This window comes from Canis lupus, chromosome X (genome assembly GCF_011100685.1).
Source record: "Canis lupus familiaris isolate Mischka breed German Shepherd chromosome X, alternate assembly UU_Cfam_GSD_1.0, whole genome shotgun sequence".
Lineage (NCBI taxonomy): Eukaryota > Metazoa > Chordata > Mammalia > Carnivora > Canidae > Canis > Canis lupus.
The window spans coordinates 58518006-58538529 of NC_049260.1; the positions used below are offsets into that span (position 1 = coordinate 58518006).

The following is a 20524-nucleotide window of genomic DNA, read 5'->3' on the forward strand; positions in this document are numbered from 1 at the left end:
TTTCTACTCTATTCCTTGGTGAACTAATCTACATTGTTTCAATTATTACCTCTTAAACTCTCTAGCCTGGGGCTCCTTCCTAAACTTGCCTTGCAATTTTGTCTTATCAGCTAAATATCTGTCTCAAGGTTGCATTAGCATTTCAAACTTAACTTGCCCCAAACAAAAATTTTCGTCTTCCCAAAGAAGACCTTCCTATCTACTTCTGTTCAAAGCATTTTTCTTCTCTTATCCTTAGCATCAATTTTGAATCCTATTTCTCTTTTACTTCTAATATCTGATCCATTGCTAAATACTGTTGATTTCCCATATCTCACAATATCTCTGGAATCTTTTCTCTCCATATTACCATTTCTACCATTACTCCAGTATAAAGTGGACCCTATTTCTCATCTAGACTATTACATTAGCCTCATAACTGGTCAGTAAATGTTTGCTAAATGAATACGTGAAATGAAAATCAATGGTATCCCTACTTTAGTTGTCTTACCACCCTAATCCATTTTATACAACAGGGTCAGATTAATTTTCTAAAGTACAACTCTAACCTTATTACTCTTCTGCTCAAAATATATGTTCCTACTTCCAACATAATTAAATTTTTTTCACAGTCAATGTATTTCACATTAGGAGCTCCATCTTTCTTTCCAAGATTACTTTTAGTTTCTCTGAAACATTATCCCCTTACTGGAGAAAAGATGGAGTATTCACTACTCCACACACACTATCTGTCCTCTGTCATCCTGCTCATGTTACTCCTATACCTGTAACCATACTACCTCAATCCAAGACTTATCTCGGACATCACGTCCTCTGTGAAACCTTTCCAGACTCCCCATCTTGGTGGTTCTTTCCTTTGAAATCCCCCAACATGTGAATGATACTTCTTTTAAGTCATTATGACCTACTTTGCATTATAGCAATAAAATATAATTTGTCTTATCCTGTATGATTTGAGAGAAGAAGTGTCCCTTATTAATGTTTGAATACCCTACAGGGCCAAGAACAGTCCTTTATATGGCAAGTTCTCAATACATATTTTTAGGGTAAAAGAATAAGTAAATAAAAGGGGACATACATGACACAGAGAAGAAATAAGTGATAGGATCTGGGTTCTAAAACAATATATTAACTCTTACTCCTAAGAGTTATATAGCCAAACCTCATTTATATTTTTAGCAGATATTTTTATCATATTTTTGATGGAAAGAAATTAATTTATTTTAACACATGTTTCACTATGTGCCAAACACTGTTTCAAGTCTTTTGTATGTTAATTTATTTAATCCTTATAAAAACAGTGTTTTACCTTATTTTATGAATTGGGAAACTGAGCATGAAGACTAAGCAATTGCCCAATATTATAACATTATTAAGTGCCAGTGTCCAGGAATTCTAACTCCAAAGACTACACACGTACCATGACTACATATTGTACCTAAAGACATATCTTCACTAACTTTAAAATCTGAATAAATTGAAAATAAGGTTTCTTTCCTTGAAGGTTGAGTTATTATAACTGCCTTATTAAAATGTGCTACACACAGTACAGAGATAAACAGATGAGGCTGCTAAGATATAGAGGGCCCCTAACTGAGTTTACAGAAATGCCCAGCTTTTATGTTTTTTTTTTTAAGTTTTCCTGGTTTTTTTCCTTTTACATTGTTGTTTACCACTTATGGCTATCAGTGTACCTAAATGCCTCTTCATCGTCTTTTCAATTTACTGGTAACAGAGAACCAAGCTTACAAGAAATATGTATTAAAGTAAGAGTCAACAGGGCTCTAAGCAGTTTCTTTTATAAAGTTCCTTAATGCTTCGTTACAACCAATGAGCCTGTATCTTAACGTGAATTCCATTAAGTTGAGGCCATTAAATGTGAACCACAGATCAACTGGGCATTACCATATAATTTCTGACTGCATAAAATAGTTATGTAAACAAGGGTCCTAAAAGTTAACAATTGCTTTCCTAAAGTAGCTTATATCAGCTTAAGTTTACTATTAGAAAATGCATACTATTTCTTAGTTACAGAAACAAACAATGTATAATTTCTCCTATTCTTACCTTTGCACCACCCAAAAATCCCAGGGAAATGGCAACCCTAGCTCGTAGATCTGGCCTGTCTTTGGGCCACACATAAGAAAGCATTGCTTTTATGATTTTCCGAGTATCAACATCTTTTAACTGTTCAAAGAGAGAAAACAAAGCAGTAAGTAACATGTCATTTCAATAACTGCATTTCAATAATGCAGAATTATGTACGATTGAGAAATATGCAAACATTACAAACATAACTTTTTTATTCAAGTGTAATTAACATAGTTTTAATGCAATCTCTATTAAAACACCAACAACATTTTTCACAGAACTAGAACACATAATATGAAATTTTGTATGGAATCACAAAAGACCCTGAATAGCTAAAGCAATCTTGAAAAGGAAGAACGATCCTATGATCCAGCAATCACACTACTGGATATTTGCCCAAAGAACACAAAAGCACTAATTCAAAGGGAAACATGCACCTCTATGGTTACAGCAACATTATTTACAATAGCTAAATTATGGAAGCAGCCCAACTGTCCATTGATTAATGAATAGATAAATAAGAAGTGGTATATATAATACACACACACACACACACACACACACACACACACACACTTGAAACTAGTATTACACTGTATGTTAACTAATTGGAATTAAAATAAAAACTAAAAAAAACCCCAAACTGTAGGTATCATAATCCCAGATTTCAAGATATACTACAAAGCTGTAGTAATTAAAATAATATGGTACTGGCACAAAAAAAGACACACGGATCAATGGAACAGAATAGAGAATCCAGAAATAAACCTGCACTTTTATGGTACATTATGACAAAAGCAGCAAGAATAAACAAAGGGAAAAAGACTGTCTCTTCAACAAATGGTGCTGGGAAAACCAGACAGCTACATGCAAAAGAATAAAACTGGACCACTTTCTTACACTATACATAAAAAGAAACCCAAAATTGATGAAAGACCTAAATGTGAGAACTGAAACCATAAAATTTCTAGAAGAAAACAGTAACAGTAATTTCTTTGGCACCAGTTGCAGAAACGTTTTCCTGTCTCTTCTGGCAGGGGAAACAAAAGCAAAATTAAACTATTGGGACTACAAGAAAATAAAAAGCTTTTGCACAGTGAAGGAAACCATTAAAAAAAAACCAGCAACCTAATGAATGGGAGAAGATATTTACAAACATAACTTTTATTCTGAATCTAAGCTTAGTATCTTTCAAGCTCAAACTATCCTGGAAAAAAAGAAACTATATAAATTGTTTTTAAAAAGCTACTTACATCCCTTAATTTTTTACTTCCAGCTATAGCCATCCTCATATTGCCAAAAAGCTATTCAGTGGAGGAAAGAGGACACGTACTATACATTAATTTCTCATCTATTAAGCTATCAATACATTATACAAAATTTAATAAATATTTCAGTATTTCCACCTTTGTGGTCAAAATCTTCATATACTCTTGGGCTCTTTATCAATATGTTTAATTAAAATAGTTTGGAGCCCTCAGTCAAAACTTATGATAGAGTTGTAATGCTATGTTTAGGAAAGTAGGAATCTTGGTATTAATTAGAAAGAACAGAGGTTGAATTATTGCAAATTTCAACAAGAACACATTTTTCTAGTGATGTTTAATCTGACCCAAATCATCTTACATTTTTCTTTCTCTCAAGTTCCTGAAGCAACAATCCCATGAAATCTTTTAGTTTGTTTTTAGAGGCAGAATATTAAGAATCAAAATCACACTTTGTAAAGCTAAAATAAGATCAATACATATATAGTCCAAAACTATCATGTTATTGTAGTTGGCAATTTAATCTCTATTTTAGAAATTGAAGTATCTACTCAATTTCTGGAATAGATATTTTAAAAACCCAAAAAACTTAATGCTCATTGCTGATGAAGTATTGAAACAGGCACTCTAACATACTGTTAATGGGAGAGTAAACTGAAACAGTCTATCCAGGAAGCATTTTGGTATCTGCATCAGCTTTAAAACAATTTGCCCTTTGTGTCAAGAATTCCATTTCTGAACACTTATGCTTTAAAAAATACTTAAGACTATGTGCCAAGTTAAATCAATTTTACTTCATAAAAATTTCTTGAACCTACTTCCACATTTTCACTACCAACCTAATCCAAGCTATCATAATCTCTCACGTAGGCTACTTGCAACATCCTCCTAAATGATTTCTCTGCATCTACCCTGCTCCTTGTTCAGTAAGTAAGTACACCCTGCAATCAGATATTACTCACAGTTTAAAACCCTTCAGTTGCATTCTACCACTCTTAAATATCAAAGTCTGTAACACTGCTTGTGAGGCTCTGTTTGGCTTAGCCCCAGACTATATCTCTAGCGATATCTTACACCACTATTTTCAGGGTTCACGCCATATTGGCTTTCTTTTCTTTTAGTTGCTCAAATATGCTATAGTCCCCCTGCTACAGGGCATCTGCATAACTCCTCATTCTGTGTGGAATAATCTTCTGTGCAACACCAACCCACTGTCCAACCTCTTCCAATTAGTTAACTGCCAGCTCAAGCAGAACTTCTTCAATGAGGTCTTCCCTAACCCCAGTCAGGATCCTTGGCTGTATTCTTTCACAGAAGAGTATTCCTCCTTCCGGAGCATCCATTTCAGCTATAAACTGCATATACAGAAATGTGATTGATTATTTGATTAACATCTGCTCTCCTGTTAGAATTTAATTCTATGTGAGTAGTAACTTTGTGTTTTGTGCTCACTGTTGTTACCCAACACCAAACACAGTGGCTGACATGCAGGAGGTATTCAACAAGTATCTACTGAGTAAAGGAATGAAAAACTTAACTATAAGGACATTTATTCTCATGCTGTTTTAATAGGAAAACTTTGGAAACAGCCTAAAAAATCAATAATGGAGAACTGTGTAAACAAGTCATAGTCAATGTATACAACAAAGTGCAGCCATTCAGAAATACATGTAGTGACACAGAGAAACATGTGAGTGAAAAAAGCAGAGTACAAAACTTATTTTTTCACATTAAAAAAGTGATGTGTACATGAGTTTACATATGTAAACAAATGGGTCTGAAAGCAATACCACCAAAAAAGTTAAAATAAGTAGCTGCAAGTAAATGGAAACACTGATAATTTTTTATATTCATTTTGCTTCCTTGTATTTTCTGTATGTAGTTCATATATAAGAAAAAATTTAGTTTATTTTGAAGGAGGAAAGTTCAAATTTCAAGTAGATTTACACAGCAAGGAATGGAGGAAAAGTATCAACATATAAGAAATTCAGGGTAACACATCGTGTTATACAGGGTACTTTTATATTATGCTTATTGTCTCCAATAACTACCATTTTTGTAGTTTAAGTCTCAGTTCATTAAGTAAACAGCAACAGAAAGAAAACTGTTCATATTGTACTAAATACAGGACTATATTCCTGGCCGCTTTAAAGATATAAGGTTGCAAAAACATGAAATGCTGAAAGTACAGTCCTTTTTTTTCTTTTTGAAAGTACAGTTCTTAATGTTCTAGTTTATATACACATATACTCATATATACTCTCCTAACTAGTAAGGTATTTTTAAAAATGGGAATAAGGCTGTAATTTTAAAATTTACTTTTTTCAATCAAACTATTACTAAATAAATATAATTTAATGCATTATAACACAAATTGAGGCATTTCAACCACTTTCCCACTTCACAGTTTTATCTGTGTTATTTCTCTTGATGTAATAATGACAAAAAGGCCCTGTTTCTGCATATCTTTCTCAACACTCTCTCTTGTCAAAACCTTCTATGACACACCCCAAAATTTTTCAATAAGGACACAGAGAAGTTGTGGCTAAGAGCAAGAAAATTATTCTAGTTGGCTTAATAGTGCATAAAATGTCACCATTTAACAAAATGGGTTCTGAAGTTGTGTAATCATGCATTATGAGTCCATTCAGCTATAAAGTATATGACTTCACTTATACTTTAGATACACTATAAAGTTTGAAAAATGTCTTTTTTATAACTGGAGGCCAAATAAAAAAAAGGCATATCAGAGGCTGAGGCATGCTTTTATTTTTATTTATTTATTTTTAAATAACAATATTTTGGGGTTTTTTTGTTTTATTTTTAAGATTTTATTTATTTATTCATAAGAGACAGAAGAGAGAGAGACAGAGAGAGAAGCAGGCTCCCCACAAGGAGCCTGATGTGGGACTCGATCCCAGATCCCGGGATCACTCCCTGAGCCGAAGGCAGACGCTCAACCACTGAGCCACCCAGGTGTCCCATGAGGCACACTTTTAAATAAGTTTAAATCAATTCATTCCTGCTGCACAAGAGTAAAATAACACTGGAGTTCTCAACACAGATTCTGAAAGACCATATACCACCTCTCAAAATCACCACAATCAGCATTCTATGGATACTCGTAATTTATACATTAGACACACAATGGTAATCCTGAAAGACAAGTGTTATCTAAAGCCACAAGCCTGTGACTGAATTCAAAATCATTTTCATATCAACTTACCTTTACATTTCAGGCTAAGGAATGCAAATAGCATACACACCCCTGTATTTCCTATATTTCCCCTCCTTTCTTTAAGATGAATGGCTGCATCTTTAAGATGACATTCTTAAAGAAAGGATGGGAAATATAGAAAATGGTCAAGGAAAATGGTAAGAAATTGGCTTATTTGAAAACATACTGTGTAAGGAATAATTACAGTATAGGAAAAAAAACAATAATCTAAGGAAAGAAGTTCTTTCTCAGGAGTCAAAATTGATGAAGTAACCAATGATTGATATAATAATTTTTATTTAAGCCTCACTTACATGTAAACAGAAAACATGAAATTCTTTCATTATACTGTTTATCATTTTCACAATAAGTAATATTTAAAAGTTATTTTAAAAACATAACTGTGATGACATATCATAATAACAAAAGCTCTCTAAATTTGAATGCTATAGAAATATTAAAAGGCCTACAAAAGTTGGAGTGAATCTACTTTCCTCCTTACGAACAATAAATACAATGGGGCCTTCTTGCTATAGCTAAATAGCTTCAAATTTAAAATGTGGAACTGACATTTTAAGCCCCATTAAAACTAGTAGTATGTTAGTATGAGGAATAAGTTTTTACAAAAGCCTCAAATGTATACTGGAATTAGCTTGCCATAAGAAAGGAAATCAAATGGGTTCAGAAAGAAAACACAAAGTAATACAAGAAAGAATTCAAAAGGCTCACTATGATCTCTGTATGGTAACAAACTGTATTTTTTTCCCTAGAAATGAGTTTGGAAAAAAAGACCTGGGAACATCAGAGAGCTGTCAAGGAGAAGATGAAAGTGACTAAAAATAAGGTGGGCCAGCAGAAAAAAAGCAGGTGTCACAAAAAGATACCTAATACCAGAAATAATGTAAAATAAGTATTTATTCAGGGACACCTGGGTAGCTCAGCAGTTGGGTGTCTGCCTTTGGCTCAGGTCGTGATCCCGGAATCCCTGGATTGAGTTCCGCATTGGAATCCCTGGATCAAGTCCCGCATTGGGCTCCCCACAGGGAGCCTGTTTCTCCCTCTGCCTGTGTCTCTGCTTCTCTCTGTATGTCTCACATGAAAAAATAAATAAAATCTTTTAAAAAATATATGTATTTATTCAGTTAATTCATTATTCTTAAACACGAGGACAAATTGTTATTAATATTATATTCAGGAGGTATACCTATTATATGATTAATTAAGTCATCATAACTTCTGACAAATTTTTAATTATTTACTTATTTGGTATTAATATATACTTTCATAAGCCTTGTGAGGCTGAGAAGGTAAAAAGAAATAATGAAAGGAATATTTATTTGTATACAGGGAGCTGAAACAGCACAATCATAGCACAGTAGGCCAAAAACAAATGCATAAATGAAACTGGAAGCATCTGACCCAATAGAGTAAAACTGGAAAGTCACAAACTGCACTGCTTATATGCAGCAATACTGAAGTCGACCGTGTGACCGGAGGGAGAGATGTAGTCTCTCATAGCTATAGGTGCTATAAGTACACCTATAGCTAATAACTATATGGATAGGGCACAAAAAGGACAATAAAAAATCAAAACACATCTGGAGCAGCTCACTTAGTAGAATTTTAAGATATTACAGAGAACCACATTTTAATAAGCTAAATACATGTTTTGCTTCTCAAGTCAGTAACCTCGTATCTTTCAGCAGAAAAGGTTGTTAAGCACGGAAGCAAGGACAATTTTTTCCATCAAGAGTCCATTGCTTCCAAGGCTGTGCAGTCCACTCAGCTTTGATAAGAAAATAAAAGTAAGAAAAAAGAAAATGATCACTTGATAAAGGTAAGAGAATCACCTTTTCTTTAACTGATTTGGAATTTATCTAAAAATTCTGGTTTTAAAGACTTTCCTGAATTGAGGGGCACCTGGCTGGATCAGTCAGTAGAGCATGTGATTCTTGATCTTGAGGTTGTGAGTTTGAGCCCTATGTTGGGTGTAGAGATTACTTTAAAAAAATACATTTCTGAATTCTAATAGCAAGAAATGTTCTAATCCTAGATCAAGGAACTAGTTAATAAAGAAATAACTTGGGGGCAAAATCTGTGGTGAGGAAGAATAAAATATATACTAAAAACTTTGGGTACAATTTGTTTTGTAGAAATGTGCACTATAAATTGAATGTTTTCTCTCTTAAGAACAAATTTAGCAGCAGATAATTTGGAAGTGCCAAAAGTGGACAGTAGAAACTGTCCAGAAGAGTACGGTCTCTTCAATCTATGCTGAAGGTAACTAACTGCAATTAAAGGAATAAATTCAACCATTACCTCAATATTCTTAGAAATAACAGTGGTTTAATAAAATCTAAGTCAAAAGACAAGCAAGTCGAACAGATGTCTGAGGGAAAAATCGACAATAACTGAAATATTTTCCAAAATAATTGGGGATTTAAGTATATAGTAAGTTTATGGATGGGAGATGAATGCTACATTGTCAGAAAAAGCTTTGCTATTATTGTTTCTTTCTCTATACACTAAGGTTTGTTTTCCATATTCTGCTGGTCTGATACCACTAATGAAGAGTTTATCTAACAGTGAAAAGGCCCTAAAAATAGCTTATTGTACATATGAGATTTATTTGTACCCAAAAGTTAATTTAATAATTAAAAAATAACAAGCTGACTGATACTCACATTGCCCAATCAGTTAATCATCTATCCCAAAGGGAAGTCAATTGGAAAAAATCAAATAAAGACCATAAGGCTGCTTCATGATGAGTAAAATCAGAGCTAGAAAACAGCCTCTCCACGTCATCCAAGTATTCTTGTCCATTGGTCTGTGTCCACTCATTTTATGAAGCCTGGAGATTCATAATTCAATTATCTCCCCAGGCCTCCAATTTTTTAATATTCCAAGTTGCTATTCCACTCCTTCTGATTATATCAAGATTTATACCAAAGCTCTCTGATTGCTCTAGGAAGTGCTAATCTCTCTTTTAATACTACTAGCTTCTGACTATATCCAATGAGGATCTATTTCCAGCATAAAAAGATTATGTCAAGCAAAGTCTGGAAAGTAGTCCTCATTTTAAGTTCTTTATTACTCATGTTATTATGAGCACAGAATGAACTAAATTTACTAGTAGAGGGTTCTTCAAAAGAAGCATTTTTAAAAAGTTTAAATGCAGGAGTATAGTACCAAAGTTCTTTAAAATCTGAAGATTCTATTATAAAACAAATAATTTATCTATTTTAAGAACAAGAGATTCCAAACACTAAAACTGTCACTTTTTTCATGATCCCGTTTACTACAGGGATTAAACAGATGGCTTAAATACCTTCTAAGCAGCATTATTAATTTTTATTAGTAGTGTTAAAAACATGCAAGTGGTGCAGCCCATTGTGGAAAACAATGTGGAGGTTCCTCAAAAAGTTAAAAATAGGACTACTTTATGATCTGGCAATCTCACAACTGGGTATATACACAAAGAATACAAGACCAATTAAAAGGGATATATGCACCCCTATGTTTATAGCAGCATTATTTACAATAGCCAAGATATGGAAGCAGCCCATGTGCCCATCAATTGATGAACAGATAAAGAAGATGTGGTATATACATACAATGGAACATTATTCAGCCGTAAAAATGAAATCTTGCCATTTGCAATGACATGAGTGGAGCTACAGAGTACAATCCTAAGTGAAATAAATCAGTTAGTGAAAGACAAATACTCAAATGATTTCACTCATATATGGAATTTAAGAAACAAAACAAACAAGCAAAGGGAAAAAAATAAGAAAGAGACAAAACAAGAAAAAGACTCTTAATTACAGATAACAAACTGATGGTTACCAGAGGGTGGAGGTTTAGAAATGTGTTAAATAGGTGACAGGGATTAAGGAGTGGACTTCTCATGATGAGCACCAGGTGATGCATGGAAGCGTTGAATCACTATAGTGTACACCTGAAACTAATATAATACTATTGTACATATGAAACTAATATAATACTGTGTTAACCAACTGGAATTAAAAAAATTTTTAAAGAATATGGAGAAGTAAATAAATGTATTAGGTAAATGGAGGATTTATCAGGCAGCTATAGAGCATTTTAGGATCTTTATAAACTATACATATAGAAGAGGAAATGCTAAACTCAAAAAACACACACACACAAATTGCTTGCAAGTGCTAACTCTAATTTACCTATTTATTTGTGAGGCTGGATTATATAACAACCTCAACCAATGCTATTTTAAATAAAGAACTAAATGTTTAGGTTGATAACCTTTTTCTTTTTTAGAAATCATGACATATATTGTTTTCAGCCCAAGAAAAATCTCATCCATATACCCATGGTCAATTAATAAGGTTTTTCATTAGAAAACTTGTAGTTGTGTGCCTGGGTGGCTCAGTGGTTGAGCATCTGCCTTTGGCTCAGGTCGTGATCCCAGGGTCCTGGGATCAAGAACTGCATCGGGCTCCCTGCGGGGAGCCTACTTCTCCTTCTGCCTATGTCTCTGCCTATGTCTCTGCCTCTGTGTGTCTCACATGAATAAATATATAAAATCTTAAAAAAATAGAAAACCTGTAGTTATATGAGTCAATCAAAATATTTTGGAAGACAATAATCTTGAATATGCGTGCATACATGTGTGTGTATTCTATGCAATACAATCATGTGTAAGAATTTCCAGTTATTTGTTATTCGCTCTTACCCCTTCTTTTGGGTCTGTGTGGAGTCCTCCTCCTGCATGACCATGCCAACATGTCCTCTTTTCTGGTAGTGGCCGGCCCTGGAGAGCCTAGTGGAAGATGATACCAAGTTGACCATCAGTTATTACAGGATTTCGGATCTTTAAAACTCTGACTTAGCAAAAAAAAAAAAAAAAAAAAAAAAAAAAAAAAAACCTGACTTAGCTTAATCTAGTGAATATACTTCATACAAATTCATAAGCATAGCTTTCAGTTTAGCATAACAAAGCAAAACAACTTCACAATTAGCTTACAGAGACACTTATACAAAGAATATTGAAATATAATACTCATACATAAATTACTTTCTCTAAATAGCTTTTGAAATTAATGTTTAAAAACTTACATTACACTTCTATTTGACTTTATACAAGCTTTCATACTGTCATTTGCTACTATAGTACTATATAATTTTACTAGATCACTGGCAAGGAAAGTATATCATGCAGTTAAGTCATCATATCTTATCTGCATTCCACATGTATACATTTTTGCTTTATACCTTAATATAGTTCATTTTACATAACTGATTCTTTTCCTTATTCTTGCTCATATAGATGTATGTATATATACATATCAATGTATTTAATACTTCCTATCATATGCTATAGTAAAATGGATGCATATTTTGTCTTTCTTGCTATATGGTAAATTTCTTGAAATTAAAGACACTCTCTTTTATCTTTGTATCTCCCATGGTCTATACCACAGTGTCTTGCACATGGGCAAGACAGATTTCAATGCTTAATGGATTACTTTATAAAATAGACCTATCTATAAATCTCCCAACTAGCCTTAAAAATACAGAAACATCTTTCTACTTTTTAAAAAGGTTTTAAGATTCTTAGGTTAGAGAAATATAAAAGTTATACTTGAGAAAATATAATGGTCATTTGAGAAAATATAATAGTTAAGAAAGACAGTAAAGCTTAGGTTCAAAATCTAAACTTCTTAATATTTAAAGTTTTTCCACAATTAAATCATACTTAATGAAATAAATACATATAATGTTTCTTCAGTAGCCATAATAATCAACAATTACTGAATTAATGAAGGGCAAGATCTTTACAGACACAAATGTGTATCAATGCCAAATTATAATAGTATAAGCTTTGGGCCAAGCTATGAAAATGGAATCACAAAAAGCAAAAGTGCCTTCTTATTCATACTAGTGGAGAACAAAAAAAATAATTGTCATAAATGGGTTATTGATTCTTGGATCAACAATCTTAAAGCAGTTTTAAAAGGAAAACATTGGGATCCCTGGGTGGCGCAGCAGTTTGGCGCCTGCCTTTGGCCCAGGGCGCGATCCTGGAGACCCGGGATCGAATCCCACGTCGGGCTCCCGGTGCATGGAGCCTGCTTCTCCCTCTGCCTGTGTCTCTGCCTCTCTCTCTCTCTCTCTCTCTCTCTCTCTCTGTGACTATCATAAATAAATAAAAATTAAAAAAAAAAATAAAATAAAAGGAAAACATGAAATATAAATTTTAGTGCTACAGTGTTTTTTGTGGGATTTTTTTTTCTCCATTGAAAAGACTAAGCAACAAATTATTTCAAGGGGTCTGATGAATACCAAAAAAAATAATGAGGTCTTTGACAAAGCAAAAGATTGAAATGTAATTCACTTTTACAGCATCTGCATAAATTAGAACAAACCATTGTACCTTATAGTGGCAAATAATCATTAATCAAAAAGAAATAATAAAGGAAGTACTCAAGGCTAGGCTGTCTTCTAATTTTCTAGCCTTTTCTATCATGGAGAATTGCCTGTATAATTTTAGAGCACTGAGAAATTGTAAAGTTGTCTTCCACTTATATTAACAATGTAAAATAACCCATATCAACAAGTAAAGTAACCATCAGGCTCCAAAAAGCTTAGAGTCCCTTCATACTCTGACATCTGAATATCTTCTAAGGTAAAGGAACTTCACTCACTTGAAAAGCTTATACCATTCCCTGTATTAGATACAAATTACAGGGATACAAATTACAGGGAAAAATATAAGTGTCAACAAGCTGCCATTACATTTAAAAAAGGATTCTGAAAATGGTACTTTAGCTGGCACTGATCTCAAGTGATTCAGAGAGTTCTTTAGGAGTAGAAAAATAATCAAGGTATCTACTACTATTTCCAGTAGCCAGAACGTAATTTCTTATTCATCTTTCAGTATTTAGAAAAGTATTTTGAAAAAATGAGAAACACAAAATATGTAGTACAAATTTGAAAATGTTCAAAGGGCTTGCATACTTTTCTGAGTTATATATAGAAGTATCTGCTTAATCTTACCCTGGTAACATCTAATATCTGTCTAGAGTTGCCTTTTCCCAGTCTCTGCCATGTAGTATATCTTAACGATTCTGGGATCTGAAAAAGAGAAAAGAATGAGGAAAAATTTTCAGAGTAAGTAATATTAAAAGTTTGTTCTATTCTCCGATATATACGTTAGGAACCTCTAGTATAAAATGTCATTGAAAGCTACTAATTCCTTCTTGACCTTCTGACTAGTTGATCTCTGATATAAGCAGTGTTGATGTTCTCAACCATTACTATTACAGTGTTACCACCGATTTCTTCATGTCACTTAGTAATTACTTTGTATATTTACATGCTTCTATGTTGGCTACATATATAATTGTTATATTCTCAATCTGGAACTTTCCCTTTTATCATTAAATACTATTCTACATTGTATCTTGTTACACTCTTTGTTTTAAAGTGTCTTTTGTCACATATAAGTACCACTATCCCAGCTTTCCCTTCACTTCATTTGCATGATAAATGTTTTTCCATACATTCACTATCAATGGACATGTGTCTTTAAGTCTGAATGGAGTCTTGGGAGGAGGAGGAAGATACCAGAAGAGTAGGGGTCCTCAACTCCTCTGGTCCCACGAACTTACCTAGATAACCTTCAAATCATCCTGCACACCTACGAATTTGACCTGATATTTAAAGAGAGAACACTGGAATGCTACAGAGAAAAAAGTTTTCGATTCAAACAAGGGTGCATTTTACTTAGGTTGTGGATGATATTTTTGATTCAGCCCACTAATACACTCACTCTGCACTGAACAAAATGACTAGAAGGAAGAATTCACCACAAAAGAAACAACCAGAAACAGTACTCTCTGCCACAGACTTACAGAATATGGAATTCACTTCGATGTCAGAAAGCCAAATCAGAAGCACAATTATAAAGCTAGTGGTGACTCAAGAAAAAAGCAGACTTTGTAACTGCAGAATTGAAATCTAACCAGGCCGAAATTAAAAATCAATTAAATGAGATACAATCAAAATTGGATGTCCCAACCCCTAGGGTTAATGAGGTGGAAGAAAGAGTGAGTGCCATAGAAGACAAGTTGATGGTAAGGAAGGAAGCAGAGGAAAAAAGAAAAACAATTAAGAAACAATGAGGAAAGGCTTAGGGAAACAAATGATAGCCTGAGAAGGAAGAATCCACATAGAACTGGGATTCCAGAAGAAGCCGAGAGAGAGAGAGAGAAGGCCACAAAGTATATTTGAACAAATCATACCTGAGAACTTCCCTAATTTGGGGAGGAAAAAAGCCATTCAGAAACAAGAAATAAAAAAAAAAAAAAAAAGAAACAAGAAATATACCGGTCCACTCGAAAAATTAGTAAAAACCATACAACACCTCGACATTTAATAATGAAACTTGCAAATTCCAAAGATAATGAGAAAATCTTTAAAGCTGTGAGAGACAAGAGATTCTTAAATTCTATGGGGAGAAATATCAGATTAACACCAGACCTCAACACAGAGACCTGGCAGACCAGAAAGGGCTGGCATGATATTTCAAGGTACTAAATGAGAAGAACTTCATGAAGCCAAGAATACTGTATCCAGCAATGCTGTCATTCAGAAGAGATGGAGATAAAGAGCTTCCAAGATAGGCAGAAACTGAAAGAATCTATAACCACCAAACCAGCTCTGCAAGAAATATTAACAGGTACTCTAAAACAAAGAGGAAGCCCAAAGAAATAATCCACAATGACAGAGACTGAATAGGTATTACGATGACACTAAACTCATATCTTTCAATAGTCTGAACGTACATGGGCTAAATGACACCATTGAAAGACAGAAGGTATCGGACTGGATAAAAAAGCAATCCCCATCTATTTGCTGTTTACAAGAGACTCATTTTAGACATAAGGACACCTCCAACCTAAAAATGAAGGGATGGAGAAGCATTTACCATTCAAATGGTCCTCAAAATAAAGCTGGGGTAAGCAATCCTCGTATCAGATAAATTAAAGTTTATCCCATAGACTGTAGTAACAGATGAAGAAGGACATATATCATACTTAAAGGGTCTATCCAGCAAGAAGACCTAAAAATCATGAATATTTATACCTCTAGTGTGGCAGCTGCCACATATATCAATTAATAACCAAAGTAAAGACGTACTTAGATGATAATACACTAATAGTAGGAAACTTCAACACAGCACTTTCTGCAAATGACAGATCTTCTAAGCACAACATCACCAAAGAAACAAAGGCCTTAAATGATACACTGGACAAGATGGATTTCACAGATATTTACAGAACTTTCCTTCTAAACGCAGTTGAATACAAATTCTTCTAAAGTATACATGGAACTTTCTCCAGAATAGACCACATACTGGGTCAAAAATCAGGTCTCAACTGATACCAAAAGATTGGGATTGTCCCCTGCATAATTGCAGATGACAATGCTTTGAAGCTAGACGTCAATCACAAGAAGAAATTTGGAAGAAACTCAAACAAATGGAGGTTCAAGAGCATCCTACTAAAAGATGAATGGGTCAACCAGGAAATTAGAAAACAATTTAAAAGATTCATGGAAACTGATGAAAAACAAGATACAACCGTTCAAAATCTTTGGGATACAGAAAAGCAGTCCTAAGAGGGAAAAGCATCGCAATACAAGCATCTCTCAAAAAATTGGGAGAAAATTCAAATAAACAAGCTAACCTCACACCAAAGGAACTGGAGAAAGAACAGCAACTAAAACCTACACCAGGCATAAGGGAGATAACAAAGATTCAAGTAGAACTCGATGAAATAGCAGAAGAACTGTAGAACAAATCAACAAAACCAGGAGTTGGTGTTTTGAAAGAATTAATAAGATAGGTAAACTCCCAACCAGCCTTGTTTAAAAAAGAAAGAGAGAGAGAAAAGACTCATATTAATAAAATCATAAAATAAAGAGGAGAGGTCACAACCAATACCAAGGAAATACAAACTATTTTAATAACGTATTATGAGCAGTAATAATTAACAAGTTAGACAATCTGGAAAAAATGGATGCATTTCTGGAAAACCACAAATTACCAAAACTGGAACAGGAAGAAATAGAAAACCTGAACAGGCCAATAACCAGGGACGAAATTGCAGCAGTCAAGAAAAACCTCCCAAAACTCAAAAGTCCAGGGCCAGATGGCTTCTCAGAAGAATTCTATTAAATGTTCAAAGAAGAAATAAACCTACTCTACTAAAGCTGTTCTGCAGGATAAAAAGGGACAGAATACTTCCAAAGTCCTATTATGAAGCCAGATCACCTTGATTCCAAAACCAGATAAAACCCCCACCAAAAAGGAGAATTATAAACCAATATCCCTGATGAACACCAATGCAAAAATTCTCAACAAGATACTAGCCAAAAGGATTCAAAAGTACATTAGGAATATCATTCACCACAACCAAATGGGATTTATCCCTGGGATGCAAGGCTGGTTCAACACTCATAAAACAATCAATGTTATAGAACACATCAACAAGGGAAAACACAAGAACCATATGATCCTGTCACTACATGCAGAGAAAGCATTTGACAAAAGACAGTAGCCATTCCTGATCAAAACTATTCAGAGTGCAGGGATACAGGGAACATTCCTCAGCATCTTAACAGTCATCTACAAAAAGCCCACATCAAATATCATTCTCAATGGGGACAAACTGAGTCTTTCCCCTAAGATCAGGAACATGACAGGGATGTCCACTCTCACTACTGCTATTCAATGTATTACTAGAAGTCCGAGCCTCAGCAATCAGACAACCACAAGAAACCAAATCCATTGAAATTGGCAAAGAAGAAGTCAAACTCTCCCTCTTTGTAGATGACTTGATACTATATACAGAAAACCCAGAAATCTCCACAAGATTGCTGGAACTCATACAGCAATTTGGCAGTGTGGCAGGATACAAAATCAATGCCCAGAAGTCAGTGGCATTTCTATACACTAACAATAAGATTGAAGAAAGAGAAACTAAGGAGTCAATCCCATTTACAATGGCACCCAAAACCGTAAGATACCAAGGAATAAACCTAACCAAAGAGGTAAAGGATCTATACCCTAAAAACTACAGAACACTTCTGAAAGAAATTGAGAAGACACAAAGAGATGGAAAAATATTCCATGCTCATGGATTGGAAGAATTAATATTGTGAAAATGTCTATGCTACCCAGGGCACTTTAAACGCTCAATGCAATCCCTATAAAAATACTTTGCACTTTTTTCAGAGTTGGAACAAATAATCTTAAGATTTGTATAGAATCAGAAAAGACCCCAAATAGCCAGGGGACTATTGAAAAAGAAAACCAATGCCGGAAAAAAAAAAAAGAGAGAGAAAAAGAAAACCAATGCCGGGGGCATCACAAGGCTGGAATTCAAGTTGTGCTACAAAGCTGTGATCATCAAGACAGTGTGGTACTGGCACAGAAACAGACACATAGCTCAGTAGAACAGAATAGAGAACCCATAAATGGGCCCTCACCTCTATGGTCAACTAATATTCAACAAAGCAGGAAAGAATATCCACGGGAAAAAGGACAGTCTCTTCAATAAATGGTGCTGGGAAAATTGCACAGCCACGTGCAGAAGAATGAAACTGGACCATTCTCTTACACCATCCACAAAGATCAACTCAAAATGGATGAAAGATCTACATGTGAGACAAGAATCCATCAAAATCCTAGAGGAGAACACAGGCAACACCCGTTTTGAACTTGGCCACAGTAACTTCTTGCAAGATACATCTATTAAGGCAAAGGAAACAAGCAAAAATGAACTATTGGGACTTAATCAGGATAAAAAACTTCTGCACAGCAAAAGCAACTGTCAACAAAACTAAAAGAGAATCTACAGAATGGTAGAAGATATTTGCAAATGACATATCTGATAAAGGGCTAGTCCAAGATCTATAAAGAAGTTATCAAACTCAACACTCAAGAAACGATCCACTCATGAAATGGGCAGAAGATATGAATAGACATTTCTCCTAAGACGACATACACATGCCCAACAAGCACATGGGAAAATGCTCCAAATCACTTGCCATCAGGGAAATACACATCAAAACCATAATGAGATACCAGTGAGAATGGTGAAAATTAACAAGACAGGAAACAACAAATGTTGGAGAGGATGTGGAGAAAGGGGAACCCTCTTGCACTGTTGGTGGGAATGCAAAGTGGTTACAGCCACTCTGGAAAACAGTGTGGAGGTTCCTCAAAGAGTTAAAAATAGAGTGACCCTACGACCCAGCAGTTGCACTGCTACTACTAATCTACTGGAGATTTACCTCAAAGATACAGATGCAGTGATAAACCAAGAAAACTGCACCCCAACGTTTATAGCAGCAATGTCCACAATAGCCAAACTGTGGACGGAGCCTCAGTGTCCTTCAGCAGATGAATGGATAAAGAAGATGTGGTATATATATAAATCGAATATTAGCCATCAGAAGAGACAAATACCCACTATTTGCTTCAATGTGGATGAACTGTAGGGTATTAAGTTGAATGAAATAAGTCAATCAGAGAAGGACAATCATCATATGGTCATCATCATCATATGGTTTCACTCATACACGGAATATAAGAAATAGCGAAAGGGATTGTAAGGGAAAGCAGGGGAACTGAGCAGGAAAAATTATAGAGGGAGACAAACCATGAGAGACTCCTATCTCTGGTAAACAACCAAAGGGTTGCAGAAGGGATGGTAGGTAGGGTTATGGGGTAAGTGGGTGACAGGCACTGAGGAGGGCACTTGATGGGATGAGCACTGTGTGTTATTCTATATGTTCGCAAATAGAACTTCAATTAAAAAGGTTTTATTAAAAAAAAGGTTTTATTTGCTTATTTGAGACAGAGAAAGCATAGATAGAGAGGAGGGTGACAGGGAGGAGAAGCAGGAAAAAAACAAAAAACCAAACAAACGGAAAAAGTCTGAATGGAATCTCTTACAGGATGCATACAGATGTGTCTTGCAATTTTGTCAATTAAGTCACCCTATATCTTTAAAATTGAGCGTTCAGTTCATTTATATTTAAATAAATTATTGACAGGTATGTACCTAATTGCCATTTTGTTACTTGTTCTACAGTTGTTTTTGCAGTTCTTTCTCTTCTCGCTCTCTTCCCTTGTGGTTTGATAGCTTTCTTTAGCGTTATTCTTTGATTCCTTTCTCTTTATTTTTTGTGTATGTACACAGGTTTGGGATTTGTGGTTAGCATTAGGTTCATAAATAACATCTAAAATGTAACAGTCTATATTCGGTTACTAGCTGTTAATATCAAACACATTCTAAAAGCATTAAATTTTTTTACTACTGCCATGTTTTATGTATATGATGTCATACTTTCCACTCTTTTATGAATACCTTGACTGATGTTTGAATATATAACTGTCTTTAATGTTTTTGTATTTAGCCTCCATACTGGTTTTATATTTTATTTTTTTTAAGATTTTATTTACTTATGAGAGAGAGAGAGAGAGAGAGAGGCAGAGACACAAGCAGAGGGAAAAGCAGGCTCCATGCAGGGAGCCTGATATGGGACTCGATCCTGGGTCTCCAGGGCAGGCCCTGGGCTGAAGGTGGCACTAAACCACTGAGCACCCGGGTTGCCCATCCATACTGGTTTTATAAGTTATTAATCTACCACTTTTATTCTATTTATCTGTGAAATTTTTTCCTTTCATAATTTTCTTACTCCCGATTATGACTTTTTCTTTCCACTCAAAGAGTTCTTTTTAATATTTCTTGAAGGCCAGTTTAAAGGTTATGAACTCCTTAACCTTTTGTTTGTTTATCTGGGAATCACTTTATCGCTCCTATTCTGAATAATAACCTTGCCAGGCAGAGTATTCTTGGTTGCATATTTTTCCTTTCAGTCTTTTAAATGCCACTTCCTT

At 34.5% G+C, this 20524-nt stretch overlaps 1 protein-coding gene across 6 annotated transcripts in view; it reads right to left on the reverse strand.

Annotated features, from left to right (window-relative positions):
• Window positions 1-20524, reverse strand: part of ABCB7 (ATP binding cassette subfamily B member 7) — a 164542-nt gene that overhangs the window by 69150 nt on the left and 74868 nt on the right. For 4 of the 6 annotated variants that reach the window (XM_038587744.1, XM_038587745.1, XM_038587742.1 and 1 more), the window contains 3 exons: window positions 13609-13686; window positions 11285-11371; window positions 2068-2187 (listed from right to left, as the gene is read on the reverse strand). In XM_038587744.1, the coding sequence (XP_038443672.1) occupies window positions 2068-2187; window positions 11285-11371; window positions 13609-13686 (285 nt within the window). The remainder of the gene's footprint in view (window positions 1-2067; window positions 2188-11284; window positions 11372-13608; window positions 13687-20524) is intronic. The other 2 variants (XM_038587746.1, XM_038587743.1) reach the window with 1 other exon arrangement.